The following is a 17,078-nucleotide window of genomic DNA, read 5'->3' as shown; positions in this document are numbered from 1 at the left end:
CTCCTGGTCTTTCTCAGCCTGGGCTGCCTCTTCCAGGAAGTAGGCAGCAAGGGAGGGCAGAAGAAACTCTTCTGCCTGAGGCTATCAGCAGCACACAGGGGCAGGTGTGGGGCCAGACCTCAGGGCTCCTGGAACTGATACTGTGTACTTTACCCCTACTGTAGTTTCCCAGCTGGCTGCTCCCTAGGACTTCCCTAGGATACCAACCTGCAAGGTCTGCTCTCAGGTTCTTGAGAGGCTAGGAGGATCATCAGGGGACCTCCAGGGACTAGCAGCTACTATTCCTTCCTCCAACACTCCAAGACAATGAAGGCTCCCTTCTGTCTCTCTCTGCCCAGAGAGACCCAGTCCCTGCTGAGGACTAGGAGCTCCCATTGTTGAGGGAGATGGAGCAAGATTAGATGCCTTCAACCACTTGGGGTCGGGACAGGGACAGAGGGAAGGCAGGAGCTGGAGCAGCCCAGAGTGGGAATCCAGGGTTCTGCCCCGGGGCCAAGGCTTTCCAGAATAAGGGTAATTTAGAGGTTGGTCTTGGAGACTGTTTACCCTTGGTCTTTGGAAGTGTTCAGAGTCTTCTGACCAAACTGGATAGCTCCACTTCTTCTTTGGTTGACTTACCTTTTCTCTGTTGTCACGGTAATCCAAGCCAGTGAATCTATTTAGCATGTGCGTTCTTGGGCTCTAATAACACATTTGCTTTTTGTCCAGTTCCTGAGATTGACCCCCTCTGCTCTTGTCTCAGGAGTGATATAGTGGCTTCTGTATGCTACTGAGATGAGTGGTGGCTGAGGGCACCTGGATAGTTTTAGGAAGGGGGCTGCTCACCAGAACAACCAAGGGATGATTAGTGAATTGGAACATCCAGGGAGGGGAGGGGATACAGATTGATATTCAATACTGATGATGAATGATTTAATCAATCATGTCTGTGTCATCAAACCCCCATAAAACTCCCTAAACCCTGGGATTCAGAAACCTTCCCAGCTCGTGAACACATAGCAGTGCTAGAGGGTGGCGTGTGCAGAGAGGGCATGGAAGTTCCTCGCTCTTTCCTCCATACCTTGTAGCATACATCTCTCTTTTTTTTTTTCCTTTTAATTAATTTTTTATTTTTTCAGCATAACAGTATTCATTATTTTTGCACCACACCCAGAGCTCCATGCAATCCGTGCCCTCTACAATACCCACCACCTGGTGCCCGCAACCTCCCACCCCCCACCCCTTCAAAATTCTCAGATCGTTTTTCAGAGTCCATAGTCTCTCATGGTTCACCTCCCCTTCCAATTTCCCTCAACTCCCTTCTCCTCTCCATCTCCCCTTGTCCTCCATGCTATTTGTTATGCTCCACAAATAAGTGAAACCATATGATAATTGACTCTCTATGCTTGACTTATTTCACTCATCATAATCTCCTCCAGTCCCGTCCATGTTGCTACAAAACTTGGGTATTCATCCTTTCTTTTTTCTTTTTCTTTTTTTTTTTTTACAGCTTTAAAAACATATATTTTTATCCCCAGGGGTACAGGTCTGTGAATCGCCAGGTTTACACACTTCACAGCACTCACCATAGCACATACCCTGCCCAATATCCATAACCCCACCCCCCTCTCCCAACCCGCTCCCCCCATCAACCCTCAGTTTGTTTTGTGAGATTAAGAGTCACTTATGGTTTGTCTCCCTCCAATCCCATCTTGTTTCATTTACTCTTCTCCTACCCCCTCAACTCCCCATGTTGCATCTCCTCTCCCTCATATCAGGAAGATCATATGATAGTTGTCTTTCTCTGATTGACTTATTTCGCTAAGCATGATACCCTCTAGTTCTATCCACGTCGTCGCAAATGGCAAGATTTCATTTCTTTTGATGGCTGCATAGTATTCCATTGTGTATATATACCACATCTTCTTTATCCATTCGTCTGTTGATGGACATCTAGGTTCTTTCCATAGTTTGGCTATTGTAGACATTGCTGCTATAAACATTCGGGTGCACGTGCCCCTTTGGATCACTACGTTTGTATCTTTAGGGTAAATACCCAGCAGTGCAATTGCAGGGTCATAGGGTAGTTCTATTTTCAACATTTTGAGGAACCTCCATGCTGTTTACCAGAGTGGTTGCACCAGCTTGCATTCCCACCAACAGTGTAGGAGGGTTCCCCTTTCTCCGCATCCTCGCCAGCATCTGTCATTTCCTGACATGTTAATTTTCGCCATTCTGACTGGTGTGAGGTGATATCTCATGGTGGTTTTGATTTGTATTTCCCTGATGCCGAGTGATATGGAGCACTTTTTCATGTGTCTGTTGGCCATCTGGATGTCTTCTTTGCAGAAATGTCTGTTCATGTCCTCTGCCCATTTCTTGATTGGATTATTTGTTCTTTGGGTGTTGAGTTTGCTAAGTTCTTTATAGATTTTGGACACTAGCCCTTTATCTGATATGTCATTTGCAAATATCTTCTCCCATTCTGTCAGTTGTCTTTTGGTTTTGTTCACTGTTTCCATTGCTGTGCAAAAGCTTTTGATCTTGATAAAATCCCAAAAGTTCATTTTTGCCCTTGCTTCCCTTGCCTTTGGGGATGTTCCTAGGAAGATGTTGCTGCGGCTGAGGTCGAAGAGGTTGCTGCCTGTGTTCTCCTCAAGGATTTTGATGGATTCCTTTCTCACATTGAGATCCTTCATCCATTTTGAGTCTACTTTTGTGTGTGGTGTAAGGAAATGATCCAATTTCATTTTTCTGCATGTGGCTGTCCAATTTTCCCAACACCATTTATTGAAGAGGCTGTCTTTTTTCCATTGGACATTCTTTCCTGCTTTGTTGAAGATGAGTTGACCATAGAGTTGAGGGTCCATTTCTGGGCTCTCTATTCTGTTCCATTGATCTATGTGTCTGTTTTTGTGCCAGTACCATGCTGTCTTGATGATGACAGCTTTGTAATAGAGCTTGAAGTCCAGAATTGTGATGCCACCGACTTTGGCTTTCTTTTTCAACATTCCTTCGGCTATTCGAGGTCTTTTCTGGTTCCATACGAATTTTAGGATTATTTGTTCCATTTCTTTGAAAAAAATGGATGGTACTTTGATAGGAATTGCATTAAATGTGTAGATTGCTTTAGGTAGCATAGACATTTTCACAATATTTATTCTTCCAATCCAGGAGCATGGGACATTTTTCCATTTCTTTGTGTCTTCCTCAATTTCTTTCATGAGTACTTTATAGTTTTCTGGGTATAGATTCTTAGTCTCTTTGGTTAGGTTTATTCCTAGGTATCTTATAGTTTTGGGTGCAATTGTAAATGGGATGGACTCCTTAATTTCTCTTTCTTCCGTCTTGTTGTTGGTGTAGAGAAATGCAACTGATTTCTGTGCATTGATTTTATATCCTGACACTTTACTGAATTCCTGTACAAGTTCTAGCAGTTTTGGAGTGGAGTCTTTTGGGTTTTCCACATAGAGTATCATATCATCTGCGAAGAGTGATAGTTTGACTTCTTCTTTGCCGATTTGGATGCCTTTAATTTCCTTTTGTTGTCTGATTGCTGAGGCTAGGACTTCTAGTACTATGTTGAATAGCAGTGGTGATAACGGACATCCCTGCCGTGTTCCTGACCTTAGCGGAAAAGCTTTCAGTTTTTCTCCATTGAGAATGATATTTGTGGTGGGTTTTTCATAGATGGCTTTGATAATATTGAGGTATGTCCCATCTATCCCTACACTTTGAAGAGTTTTGATCAGGAAGGGATGCTGTACTTTGTCAAATGCTTTTTCAGCATCTATGGAGAGTATCATATGGTTCTTGTTCTTTCTTTTATTAATATGTTGTATCACATTGATTGATTTGTGGATGTTGAACCAACCTCGTAGCCCTGGAATAAATCCCACTTGGTCGTGGTGAATAATCCTTTTAATGTTCTGTTGAATCCTATTGGCTAGTATTTTGGCGAGAATTTTTGCATCTGTGTTCATCAAGGATATTGGTCTGTAGTTCTCTTTTTTGTTGGGATCCTTGTCTGGTTTTGGGATCAAGGTGATGCTGGCCTCATAAAATGAGTTTGGATGTTTTCCTTCTATTTCTATTTTTTGGAACAGTTTCAGGAGAATAGGAATTATTTCTTCTTTAAATGTTTGGTAGAATTCCTCCGGGAAGCCGTCTGGCCCTGGGCTTTTGTTTGTTTGGAGATTTTTGATGACTGTTTCAATCTCCTTACTGGTTATGGTCTGTTCAGGCTTTCTATTTCTTCCTGGTTCAGTTGTGGTAGTTTATATGTCTCTAGGAATGCATCCATTTCTTCCAGATTGTCAAATTTGTTGGCATAGAGTTGCTCATAGTATGTTCTTATAATTGTCTGTATTTCTTTGGTGTTCGTTGTGATCTCTCCTCTTTCATTCATGATTTTATTTATTTGGGTCCTTTCTCTTTTCTTTTTGATAAGTCTGGCCAGGGGTTTATCAATCTTATTAATTCTTTCAAAGAACCAGCTCCTAGTTTCGTTGATCTGTTCTATTGTTTTTTTTGTTTCTATTTCATTGATTTCTGCTCTGATCTTTATGATTTCTCTTCTCCTGCTGGGTTTAGGGTTTCTTTCTTGTTCTTTCTCCAGCTCCTTTAGGTGTAGGGTTAGGTTGTGTACCTGAGACCTTTCTTGTTTCTTGAGAAAGGCTTGTACCGCTATATATTTTCCTCTCAGGACTGCCTTTGTTGTGTCCCACAGATTCTGAACCGTTGTGTTTTCATTATCATTTGTTTCCATGAATTTTTTCAATTCTTCTTTAATTTCCTGGTTGACCCATTCATTCTTTAGAAGGATGCTGTTTAGTCTCCATGTATTTGGGTTCTTTCCAAATTTCCTCTTGTTATTGAGTTCTAGCTTTAGAGCATTGTGGTCTGAAAATATGCAGGGAATGATCCCAATCTTTTGATACCGGTTGAGACTTGATTTAGGACCAAGAATGTGATCTATTCTGGAGAATGTTCCATGTGCACTAGAGAAGAATGTGTATTCTGTTGCTTTGGGATGAAATGTTCTGAATATATCTGTGATGTCCATCTGGTCCAGTGTGTCATTTAAGGCCTTGATTTCCTTGTTGATCTTTTGCTTGGATGATCTGTCCATTTCAGTGAGGGGAGTGTTAAAATCCCCTACTATTATTGTATTCTTGTCGATGTGTTTCTTTGATTTTGTTATTAATTGGTTTATATAGTTGGCTGCTCCCACGTTAGGGGCATAGATATTTAAAATTGTTAGATCTTCTTGTTGGACAGTTCCTTTGAGTATGATATAGTGTCCTTCCTCATCTCTTATTATAGTCTTTGGCTTAAAATCTAATTGATCTGATATAAGGATTGCCACTCCTGCTTTCTTCTGATGTCCATTAGCATGGTAAATTCTTTTCCACCCCCTCACTTTAAACCTGGAGGTGTCTTCGGGTTTAAGATGAGTTTCTTGTAGGCAACATATAGATGGGTTTTGTTTTTTTATCCATTCTGATACCCTGTGTCTTTTGATTGGGGCATTTAGCCCATTAACATTCAGGGTAAGTATTGAGAGATATGAATTTAGTGCCATTGTATTGCCTGTAAGGTGACTGTTATTGTATATTGTCTCTGTTTCTTTCTGATCTACTACTTTGAGGGTCTCTCTTTGCTTAGAGGACCCCTTTCAATATTTCCTGTATATCTGGTTTGGTATTTGCAAATTCTTTCAGTTTTTGTTTGTCCTGGAAGCTTTTAATCTGTCCTTCTATTTTCAATGATAGCCTAGCTGGATATAGTATTCTTGGCTGCATGTTTTTCTCATTTAGTACTCTGAATATATCATGCCAGCTTTTTCTGGCCTGCCAGGTCTCTGTGGATAAGTCTGCTGCCAATCTAATATTTTTACCATTGTATGTTACAGACTTCTTTTCCCGGGCTGCCTTCAGGATCTTTTCTTTGTCACTAAGACTTGTAAATTTTACTATTAGGTGACGGGGTGTGGACCTATTCTTATTGATTTTGAGGGGGGTTCTCTGAACCTCCTGAATTTTGATGCTTGTTCCCTTTGCCATATTGGGGAAATTCTCTCCAATAATTCTCTCCAATATACCTTCTGCTCCCCTCTCTGTTTCCTCTTCTTCTGGAATCCCAATTATTCCAATGTTGTTTCGTCCTATGGTGTCACTTATCTCTCGAATTCTCCCCTCGTGGTCCAGTAGCTGTTTGTCCCTCTTTTGCTCAGCTTCTTTATTCTCTGTCATTTGGTCTTCTAGATCGCTCATTCTTTCTTCTGCCTCATTTATCCTAGCAGTGAGAGCCTCCATTTTTGATTGCACCTCATTAATAGCTTTTTTGATTTCAACTTGGTTAGATTTTAGTTCTTTTATTTCTCCAGAAAGGGCTTTTATATCTCCCGAGAGGGTTGCTTTAATATCTTCCATGCCTTTTTCAAGCCCGGCTAGAACCTTGAGAATCGTCATTCTGAATTCTATATCTGACATATTACCAATGTCTGTATTGATTAGGTCCCTAGCCTTTGGTACTGCCTCTTGTTCTTTTTTTTGTTGTGAATTTTTCCGCCTTGTCATTTTGTCCAGATAAGAGTTTATGAAGGAGCAAGTAAAATACTAAAAGGGTGGCAACAACCCCAGGAAAATATGCTTTAGCCAAATCAGAAGAGATCCCAAATCGTGAGGGGGGAGAAAGGGGATAAAAATGGGTTCAAAAAGAAAAAAAAAAAGAAACTATTTAAAAAAAGAAAGCCGATAAAGAAAAAATATAAAAAGAGGAAAAATATATATATATTAGATAAACTATTTAAAAAAACGTTAAAAAAGAAAACGGTAAAAGTTAAAAAAATTTAGCAGAAGAAGAGAAAAAGAGAAAAAAAATTGAAAAATAAAAAAAAATAAAAAAAAATTAAATTAACTGCAAGGCTAAAAAAATCATGGGGAGAAAGCCATGAGTTCCGTGCTTTGCTTTCTTCTCCTCTGGAATTCCGCCGGTCTCCTCGGTATTGAAACAGCACTCCTGGGTAGGTGAACTTGGTCCTGGCTGGGTTTCCCGTTGATCTTCTGGGTAGGGGCCTGTTGTAGTGATTCTCAAGCGTCTTTGCCCCAGGCGGAGTTGCACCGCCCTTACCCGGGGCCACGCTGAGTAGCTGAGTAATCTGCTCGGGTTCGCTTTCGGGAGCTTTTGTTCCCTGAGCGCTTTCCGTAGAGTTCCGGAAGACGGGAATGAAGATGGTGGCCTCCCGGTCTCCGGCCCGGAGGAGCCGATAGCCCGGGGCCCCACTCCTCAGTGCGCCCCCAGAGAACAGCGCCCAATGACTCCCGTCACCCTGGCCTCCGGCCGCGCTCCGAGCTGACTGAGCCTGCGACCGGTCCAAGGCAACCCCGAGCTGAGAGTCACTCCCCGGCTCTGTCTCTGCAGCCAGCTTCCCCGTTCTAATACCGGTAAGCTCTGCGACACTCAGACACCCCCGATCCTTCTGCGACCCTGCGGGACCTGAGGCCGCGTTGTCCCCACCTGGGCTTCACCCCAGTTAAGCCTCTGGAGCGATGTCCCTCAGCGGAACAGACTTTTAAAAGTCCCGATTTTGCTCCGTTGCTCCGCCGCTCACCGGGAGCCGGCCCCTCCCCCCGCGGTCTATCTTCCCGTCGCTTTGGATTCACTTCTCCGCCAGTCCTACCTTTCAGATAGTGGTTGATTTTCTGTTTCTAGAATTGCTGTTCTTCTTCTCTTCAATCTCCCGTTGGATTTGTAGGTGTTTGCAATCTTTAGATAAGCTATTTAGCTGATCTCCCGCTACCCAAAGTAGTCTCAGCCTGCTACTTCTCCGCCATCTTGACTCCTCCGCATACATCTCTTTTATTTTTCTGTTCTTGAGTTGTTTATTCATAATAAAGTGGGAAGAGTAAGTGTTGCATTTTCCTAATTTCTGAGAGCCATTCTAGCAAAGTATTCAAACTGAGGAGTGTGGAAACCCCCACCTTTGTAGCCACATCAGAAAGAAGTGCAGGTGCCCTGGCAGTAAATATGTGTGACTGGCATCTCCAGGTTGTTAGTGTCAGAACTGAACACAATTATCAGACATCAAGGTGATGTCTGGGAAGTTGGAGAATTGGTCATTGGTGTGGAAAGAATTTACACATTTGGTGTCTTGAGTATTAGAGGCAGAAATAGTTCACTTTCTCTCCCTTTGTCCTGTCAGAAACATTGTCCCTTCTACATCTGAAATTAACCTCAATTTGCCACCCCACCCCATCCAAGATGCCCTCATGCACCTCTCCTCATCTTTTCCTGCATCTGCTCACTCTGCCTGCCCTCAGCAGGCTGCTTCCCTCACACCAGCTGGAAGAGGTCTCTACAAACAGGAATCTGACCACTTTGGAAAACTGTTTCGCAGCATCTATTCAAGCTGAACATAGGTATTCCCTATGAGTCAGTATTTACACACCTAACTATAGGTGTGTAACATATAAGTATTAATACAACATATAAGTATTAATCTGCCAAAGGACACATACTAGATGTCATAAGAACACCCTCATAGGAAGCCCCAAGTGGAAATATCCATGAGAATGTTCACATAATGGAATACAGCTCTTCCCTTTATGAATTAAAAAAAAAAACATTTATTAGTCCCCATTCCCCTTAAAACAAACTCCTCAATTGGACACCATTGTCTTGCATGCCCATGTCCTTCCCACCTGTATGCCTTCAATTCCAGAAACACACTAGCGACCTCCAACTCTCTCTGGTGCACTGAACATACCACTGTCCCAAATGCACTATGCCTTTTTCACCCTGAGACTTTGTACTTGCTGACCCCTCTGTCTGGAAACCCCTCTTCCACCTGCCTGGTCAGCTGAAGCATACCTACTCACACTTCAGGTCTCCCTGTAGACATCACCAATTTCAAAGCCTCTAAATCCCAGGTTGGGTCTGAGATCCACACTTAGCTTCTCCAGATCCCTAGGCTGTCTCGAACACTCCTCTGTTTACTCTGTGCTGTCTTCTTTGGTTATATGACAGCTTCCCTCGGTGGACCATGAAAAGGACAGAGCAGAGCCCTCACCCTTGGTTATTGCTGGATTTGAGCACCTAGAATATTTCCATATAGAATAAGCCTTCAATAATATTTCTTGACTATATGAATGAATAAATGAGGGCAAAGAGCTGTGAGAACATACAACACTCTTCTGTTCATGAACATGGGCAATGACTGCTATGTGGCCATCTGCCACTCCCTGAGGTACAATGTGTTCATGAGTCCACATGGCTGTGCCATGTCATGTCCCGGTCCTGGACTGGTCTCTTGGTCATAGGGATGATGGTGACCCTGATAGGTTTTTAGGCCCTCACCTTCTGTGGGTCTAAAGTAATCCATGAATTTTTCTACAACATGCTTTCCCTCCTAATGTTGGCTGTGGGAATAAGACATCCTCTGTCACCTTGGTTGTGGTCCTAGTATGTGTCACAGCTCTGATGTGCTGTTTATTCTTAATCATCCTCTTCTATGTCTTCATTGTTGCTGACATATTGAGGAGCCCCTCAGCTGAGGGCAGCACAAGACCTTCTCCTCGTGTGTGTCCCACCTCACTGTGGTCATTGTGCACTATGGTTTTGCCTCCATTATCTACCTCAAGCCCAAGGGCCTGCCTTCTATAGACCATAACATTTTGAGGGCCATCACCTACAGTCTTCACCTCCTTTCTCAGCTGATCATTTTCAGCCTCATAAGATGCTCAAGAATGCCATAAAAATATAACTGGAGAGATTATGCTAAGTGAAATAAGTCAAGCAGAGAAAGACAATTATATAGTTTCACTTATTTATGGAAAATAAGGAATAGCGGAGGACATTAGGAGAAGGAAGGAAAGAACGAAGTGGGGGGAATTAGAGGGGGAGATGAACCATGAGAGACTATGGACTCTGGAAATCAAACTGAGGGTTTTAGAGTAGAGGCGTGTGGTGGGATAGTTGAGCCCAATGATGGGTATTAAGGAGGACACGTATTGCATGGAGTACTGAATGTTATATGCAAACAATGAATCATGGAACACTACATCAAAACCTAAGGGTGTACTGTATGGTGACTAGCAAAGCATCATCATTGTCATCGTCATCATCATCATCATCATCATCATCATAAAGAATGCCATAAAGAAAAACTTCCAGAGAAAATTCATTCCCCTAAGCTCTTGATGGCCAGTTTGATAGTAAGGAGAGACTCTCATCAGATGGTCAGTAAACAAAGACACACAAGAGACCAAGTATTAGTTTGATTACATCACAGAGAGGCAGATGTTAATGTGGATTCTTTGGCTTGGACCACCAAGAGGGCTGGGAATAATAACATCTGTCTCTATATGACTGTTGTAGGGTTTCAAGGATATGAAAATACACACATCCATAGGTGATGTGGTATTGTATTTTGGTTATTGTGCATTATGGTTTCTCTCTGCCTGTGTGAAAGGGATGTGTGCCTAGGGCTGCACCTGCTCTCTTCCCTGAAAGGTGTCTATTCCTTCTAAAGACAGCTTTGTTCTCACAGTCATGACCACACTTCTTTCTGCAGGCACCTGAGAAAGATGCATTCCTGATCACCAACAGCACACACGTACAGATTGTAATGGATTCCTGCCTCACCACTTCAGGGCAGTGTGGCTGGGGAGAAATCATCTCTCCGATTTGCATTTTCTGCATTTCTTTTTTTCTTTTTAAATTTAGTTTTATTTTGTTTAAAGATGTTATTTATTTATTTGACAGAGAAAGAGATCACAAGTAGGCAGAGAAACAGGTGAACAAGAGGGGGGAGCCTGCTTTGATCTCAGGACCCTGAGATCATGACCTGATCCGAAGGCAGAGGCTTAACCCACTGAGCCACCCCGTCGGCCCTCTTCTTAAATTTTTTTGTTGTGTTATGTTAGTCACCATAAAATACATTATTAGTTTTACATTAGTTTTACATTACATAAAATACATTATTAGTGTTCCAAGTTCATTGCTTATGTACAACACCTAGTGGTCCATGCAACTCATTTTCTGTATTTTGAAAATGTGAATAGTAATGAATGTGGGTCATACAAACCATAAGAGTCTCTCTCTCTCTCTCTTTTTGGCTTTGGAAAAGTTTAACATTATTTTTTTTAATTTTTTTTTTTTACACAAAGATAAACTCGAAATGGATAAAAGATCTCAACATGAGGCAGGAATCTATCAAAATCCTAGAAGAGAACATAGGCAGTAACCTCTTTGACATCGGCCACAGCAACTTCTTTCAAGACAAGTCTCCAAACCATAAGAGACTCTTAATCTCACAAAACAAACAGGGTTGTTGGGGGTGGGGAGATAAGGATAGGGTGGCTGGGTTATGGACACTGGGGAGGGTATGTGATAAGGTGAGTGCTGTGAAATGTGTAAGCCTGATGATTCACAGACCTGTACCACTGAAGCGAATAATACATTATATGTTAATTTAAGAAAGAAATAAATGAGGAAATAATGACAAAAAATGTGAGTCATGTCTAAATGTTCAGAAATAATGATTTTTTTTGAGACTAGAAGAGTGAATGCACAGATATCCTTCCTACAACATTTGGCAAGCAGCAGGCACTCATCTTTGATAGCCATTCTTAGCTTTATTTTTATAAAACATCTGCTGCTTGCAACTCACATATCTGGCCATAGCTTTGAATAAGAATTTAAACAAACAGAAGGCCTCCTTTCTGGATGCTGAGATATATGATTTCCCAAACCCCAACATGGGAGTCTGATAAACTTTCATGTGACTCCTTCATTCAGGTTTTGATATAATCTCCACCTACACTTCTCATCTGCACTCAGGGTATGACCTCTATCTGTGCCATTTTGACACAGCACTGTGCCCTCCAACATATCCAACCATAGAGATTCAAGTAAAATGCAGGAAGGAGAAATTTATGTTTTACTGAAAGTAATGTGGGCAAATAGGGACAAGGATTTCCATGAGATATCAGAATGCAACACCTTTTTAACACTGTGTATGCTTTTACCTAAGCACTGAACCTTCTCCCCCTCACCTCTCTCTCTCTTTGTCTCTCTCTCTCTACTTTGCCTTTGGACATCAGCTACTCATCTCATATCCACATTGAAACCTCCTTAGGATCGATCCTCTTCATAGACAGTGAGGAACTATGAACAGTCAGCTATTTCCTTGAAGACAAACAGCTTATGGTCTTTCATGCATTTGTTATAATTAAAAGATAATAATTATACAACACTGGACACAGTACCTGATAAGAAAAGACCCAATGCTGGTAGACTTTATTATTATGCTTATTTTTATCTTTATGGTGGGGGAGGGAAGGTCCTCCTTTGCTTCTTCATTCAAGAAGAATTGTTGGTATTAGTGCCCAGTCACACCCACGTGATGCCCCCACCAGCCCATAGGTAGATAACACATTCTTAGTGGGTTGGAATTTATCACATGGGATCAAGAACAAGAGATGATGATTGCTAGGGCTTATGTAAAATTGGAGAAAAACAAATACATAGCATGCATCCAACACCTATTGACTCATCCAGCAATAGCTATTCAGTATTTTCATATACTGAATACTTACAAAAGTTCAATGGAAAGAGTTCTTATTATTCCCAGCCCTTCTGTCATATTTCATTACCACCATATTTCCTCTAGCCATCAGGAATTTACGGAAATGAATTTTCTCTGGAAGCTTTTCTTTATGGCATTCTTGAGCTCCTTATTCCTGAGGCTGAAAATGATTGGGCTGAGAAAGGGGGTGAAGACTATATAGGTGGTGGCCATCAGAGTGTTACTGTCCAAAGAATGGGAGCCCTTGGGCTTGAGGTAGATAGTAGAAGCAAAACCATAGTGCACAATGACCACAGTGAGGTGGGACACACATGTGGAGAAGGTCTTGTGCCTGCCTTCAGCTGAGGGGATCCTCAATATGGCAGCCACAATGAAGACATAGGAGAGAATGATGAGGAATAAACATCCCATCAGAGCTGTGACACACACCAGGATCACACCCAAGGTGACAGAAGATGTCTCCTTCCCACAGGCCAGCTTTAGGAGGGAAAGCACATGGCAGGCAAAATGGTGTATCACATTAGACCCACAGAAGGTGAGGTGAAAAACTATCAGGGTCACCATCATCCCCATGACTGAGCCACCAGCCCAGGTCCAGGACACCAGACGGGCACAGGTGTGGGTACTCATGAGCACGTTGTAGCGCAGGGGGTGGCAGATGGCCATGTAGCGGTCATAGCCCATGATCATGAGCAGGAAGGAGTGGGTGAATCCGAATGTAAAGGAGAAGAACATCTGGCTGGCACAGGCCACAAAGGTGATGGTGTGGTAGGTTGAGAGCATGTCAATCAGCATGCGAGGGGTGAGGGTAACAGTGAACAGAATCTCAGAGGTGGACAGGGCACACAAGAAAAGGTACATGGGTGTGTGCAGGCTGTGCTCACTCCAGACAGTGGCCATGATGATCAGGTTCCCCAGCAAGGTGAACAGGTACATCAGCAGGTACAGCAGGAAGAAGGCAGGCAGGAGATGAGGTGGGAAGGTGGAGAAGCCCACGAGGATGAATTCATACACCATGCTATAGTTCTGACCAGCCACAGATGTTGCATCTGGTGAGACCAAAAAGATCTGAAGTTATATGGTCTATCCCATGAAGGACAAGGAGGAGTCAGCATCAGAAAACCCTAATGAATTGTTGAACACTACATCAAAATCTAATGATAATATGTTGGCTAACTGAACATAAAAAGAAAAAAAAAAGAAAACCTACCATGTGATTAGTCACATGAATATACTGAAAAGGAAATGTCATATAATTATATCAATGGGCAGCAATACTGGCTTACTAAAGTTAAGTTCCTATTTATGATTTTAAAAATTGATATATAATTGACATATAATTGTATTATTTTGGATATACAGCATAATGATTAACATATGCACATATCATAAAGATTTTTAAAAAGTTATTTCTCCTGAAAAGTTATTTCCTGAAACCAAAAGAGTCTTTCTTACGTAACCAGGAATATATACTGCAAAACTAGCAAATAGTACATGGAGTGGGAAACTACTAATGCATTATTTTAGAATCAGAAAAAAGCCAAGGTTACTCACTGTTTCTGCTGGTCATTAGCTGGGCACTGAAAGTCTGGAATGGTACTTTGAAGAAAGATACAAAAAGAAGGAATATCAAGATTGGAAGGGAGGAGATGTGATCATTTACCTAGAAATGTAAAAGAATGAAGGCAGAATATATTAGAGCAAAGAAAGAACACATGCTGTGGAGGATTAGATAAACTTTCCAAATTCACAGCATTTCCCATAGAATTACTCCCATAATAATCATGCAAAACATAGACTATAAGAAAAAAGGAAGATAACATTACCATTAGTGACAGAAACTATAATGAGACAGCTCTCAAACATTTTTGTTTCAGCATTTCTTTTTTTTTCTTTTAGGATATTATTTATTTACTTGAGAGAGAGCAAGAAAGACAGCATGAGTGGTGGAAGGACAGAGGGGCAGAGGGAGAAGCAGACTCCTCACTGAGCAGGGAGCTTGATGTGGGGCTTGATCCTGGGACTCTGGGATCATTACCTGAGCCAAAGGCAGACACTTATTCAACTGAGCCACCCAGGTGCCCCTGGCCTCTAGATTTCTTTATGCCTAAAAACTATTGAGTCCCCTGAGGGCTTTTGTTTGGTGGAGTTATAACTTTCCATTATTACCATATTAATAATTAAAACTGAGATTCTTTGAAAATATTTAGTTATTAACACATTAAAAGAACGATAATCAACCTTTGATTCAGCCTAAAGGAACAATCAATATTATGTTAATATAAGTAATGTTTTAGGAAAGTAACTGCATTTTAAAAGCTCATTTAGTGATAAATTTGGCTTTGTTTTACAATTTGTCCAATTTTGGCTAGATGGAAAGCAAGATGATGCTTGTATCTGCTTCTTCATTCAGCTTGTGGCTATATACAGTTTTAGGTGAAGGATTTGACAGAAATACATCTTCTCCTTCATTGAAAACGTGAGGATATCATGGCCCCCCAGAAGGGTCTCCAGGACTCCAGGGTCCTCATATCACACACTATGGTAGCCTCTGTTATAAAACTTCTAGGAACGAAAATGAACTCTTGGGACATCAAGATAAGAAGCTTCTACACAGCAAAGGAAACAGTCAACAAAACAAAAAGGCAACCCATGGAGGGGGAGAAGATATTTGCAAATGACACTACAGACAAAGGGCTGATATCCAAGATCTATAAAGAACTCCTCAAACTCAACACCCCAAAAAACGTATGATCAAGTAAAATATGGGCAGAAGACATGAACAGACACTTCTCTGGTGAAGATATATGAATGGCTAACAGACACATGAAAAAATGTTTATCATAATTAACCATCAGTGAAATTCAAATCAAGGCCACATTGAGATACCACCACACACAAGTTAGAATGGTGGTAGGTATCAAGGAGGGCACATATTGCATGGAACACTGAGCATGGTGCATAGACAGTGAATCTTGGAATACTGAAAAAAAAAAAGAATGGCAAAGATTAACAAGGCAAGAAACAACAAATGTTGGAGAGGTTGTGGGGAAAGGGGAACCCTCATAAACTGTTGGTGAGAATGCAAGTTGGTGCAACCACTTTGGAAAACAGTGTAAAGATTCCTCAAAAAATTAAAGGTAGAGCTACCTTGTGACCCAGCAATTGCACTACTGGGTATTTACCCCAAAGATACAGATGAAGGGCCATATGTACTCCAATGTTCATAGCAATATCCACAATAGCTAAACTGTGGAAAGAGCTGAGATCCTCTTCAACAGATGAATGGATAACATCTAGGAATTAAGTAAACACAAGCAATATCTCCAAGGGAAGACTTTTTAACCACTGATAGATATGAAGAAGACGATCTGGATACAGGGAAGACATAGAAACCAATGTGTGCTCTTGGATGGGTTGAGTTAATATAGCAGTTATGTCAGTTCTTTCTCAAATTATACTCAGTGCAACTGCATTTACAATTTAAGAAGTTAAATTTAAGTACTATCTTAAACCTTCTTCTGAAAAATAAAGTCATTGAAAAGCTATACAGGTATTCTAAAAATGGAGTATATGTGGGGCATCTGGATGACTCAGTTGGTTGAGCATCAGACTCTTGATTTCAGCTCAGTCATGATGCTGGGGTGCTGGGATCAAGCCCCAGTCCATCTCCTTGCTCCATGATCATTGGGGGGTGCTCTCCCTCTCTCTCTCTCTCTCTCAAATAAGTAAATAAATATAAAAATTTTGAAGAATATAAAGTAAATAAAAATGGGATACACAAAAGAGATAGAAAGATATCTCTCCTGGTATTGAGACTCACATTAGACTTGTAATCATTTACAAAATTGTCAGCCTGGAACAGATATATATCACAGGTATGATACACAGATCACACTGGTTGGATACCTCAGAAATATCCCTGCTTGATTCAAAACCCAATAGGTGCTTAAGGTGGGAGCACAAAAATCAAATGGAAAAAATGGGTTGCTTGCTGGTTTGTGGTGGGAAAACTTGTGATTTTATGAAGAGGTGCACATCTGAATTCCTGCCCAACACTGCAGGCAAAGGTGGAATCTGGATGGATTTCACCCATTGAAGGAAATACGAAGTCAGCAAGAGAAGGTGCAGGAGAATAACTTTGTGATCTAAGAGTGAAGAAGGAGTTATTAAACAAACCTCAAAAGCACGAATGTTAAAGTGATTTTAGAAAGACAAGAAATGTTTAGATCCATGTTTTCTATATAAGGGAGCATTTGAATTTTATAAGCATATCTTCTGTAAAGTGTTGATGCCATTCTCAGGAAATAAATGTTAACTGCTTAGAAAAAGAAACAGACATGAAAGTTTCCCCGATGAATTTGTTCAACAAAAGATATCCAGGATCCATGGACAGGCAGGTGGAAATTGGGAAAAGAATCTTTGCATTATTGAAAATTGACGAGGAAATGCTATCTAGAATAAATAAGAATCCAGTGACATTCAGAAGAAGAGAACTCAATGCAGA

The 17,078-nt window shown here is 41.3% G+C and overlaps 1 protein-coding gene and 1 pseudogene across 1 annotated transcript; one reads left to right on the top strand and one right to left on the bottom strand.

The window, feature by feature from the left end:
• Nucleotides 1-401: 401 nt before the first annotated feature.
• LOC125106308 (olfactory receptor 10H4-like) lies at nucleotides 402-9,737 on the top strand (annotated as a pseudogene).
• Nucleotides 9,738-12,658: 2,921 nt separating this feature from the next.
• Nucleotides 12,659-13,603, bottom strand: LOC125083100 (olfactory receptor 10H4-like). The gene has a single exon (XM_047699051.1). It carries the CDS (start codon nucleotides 13,586-13,588, stop codon nucleotides 12,659-12,661), a length of 930 nt encoding a protein of 309 aa, XP_047555007.1. The 5' UTR covers nucleotides 13,589-13,603.
• Nucleotides 13,604-17,078: the final 3,475 nt, after the last annotated feature.

This window comes from Lutra lutra, chromosome 1, assembly GCF_902655055.1.
Source record: "Lutra lutra chromosome 1, mLutLut1.2, whole genome shotgun sequence".
Taxonomy (NCBI): Eukaryota; Metazoa; Chordata; class Mammalia; order Carnivora; family Mustelidae; genus Lutra; species Lutra lutra.
Note: the sequence above shows the minus strand (reverse complement) of the source record. Positions and strands in the feature narration are given on the sequence as shown.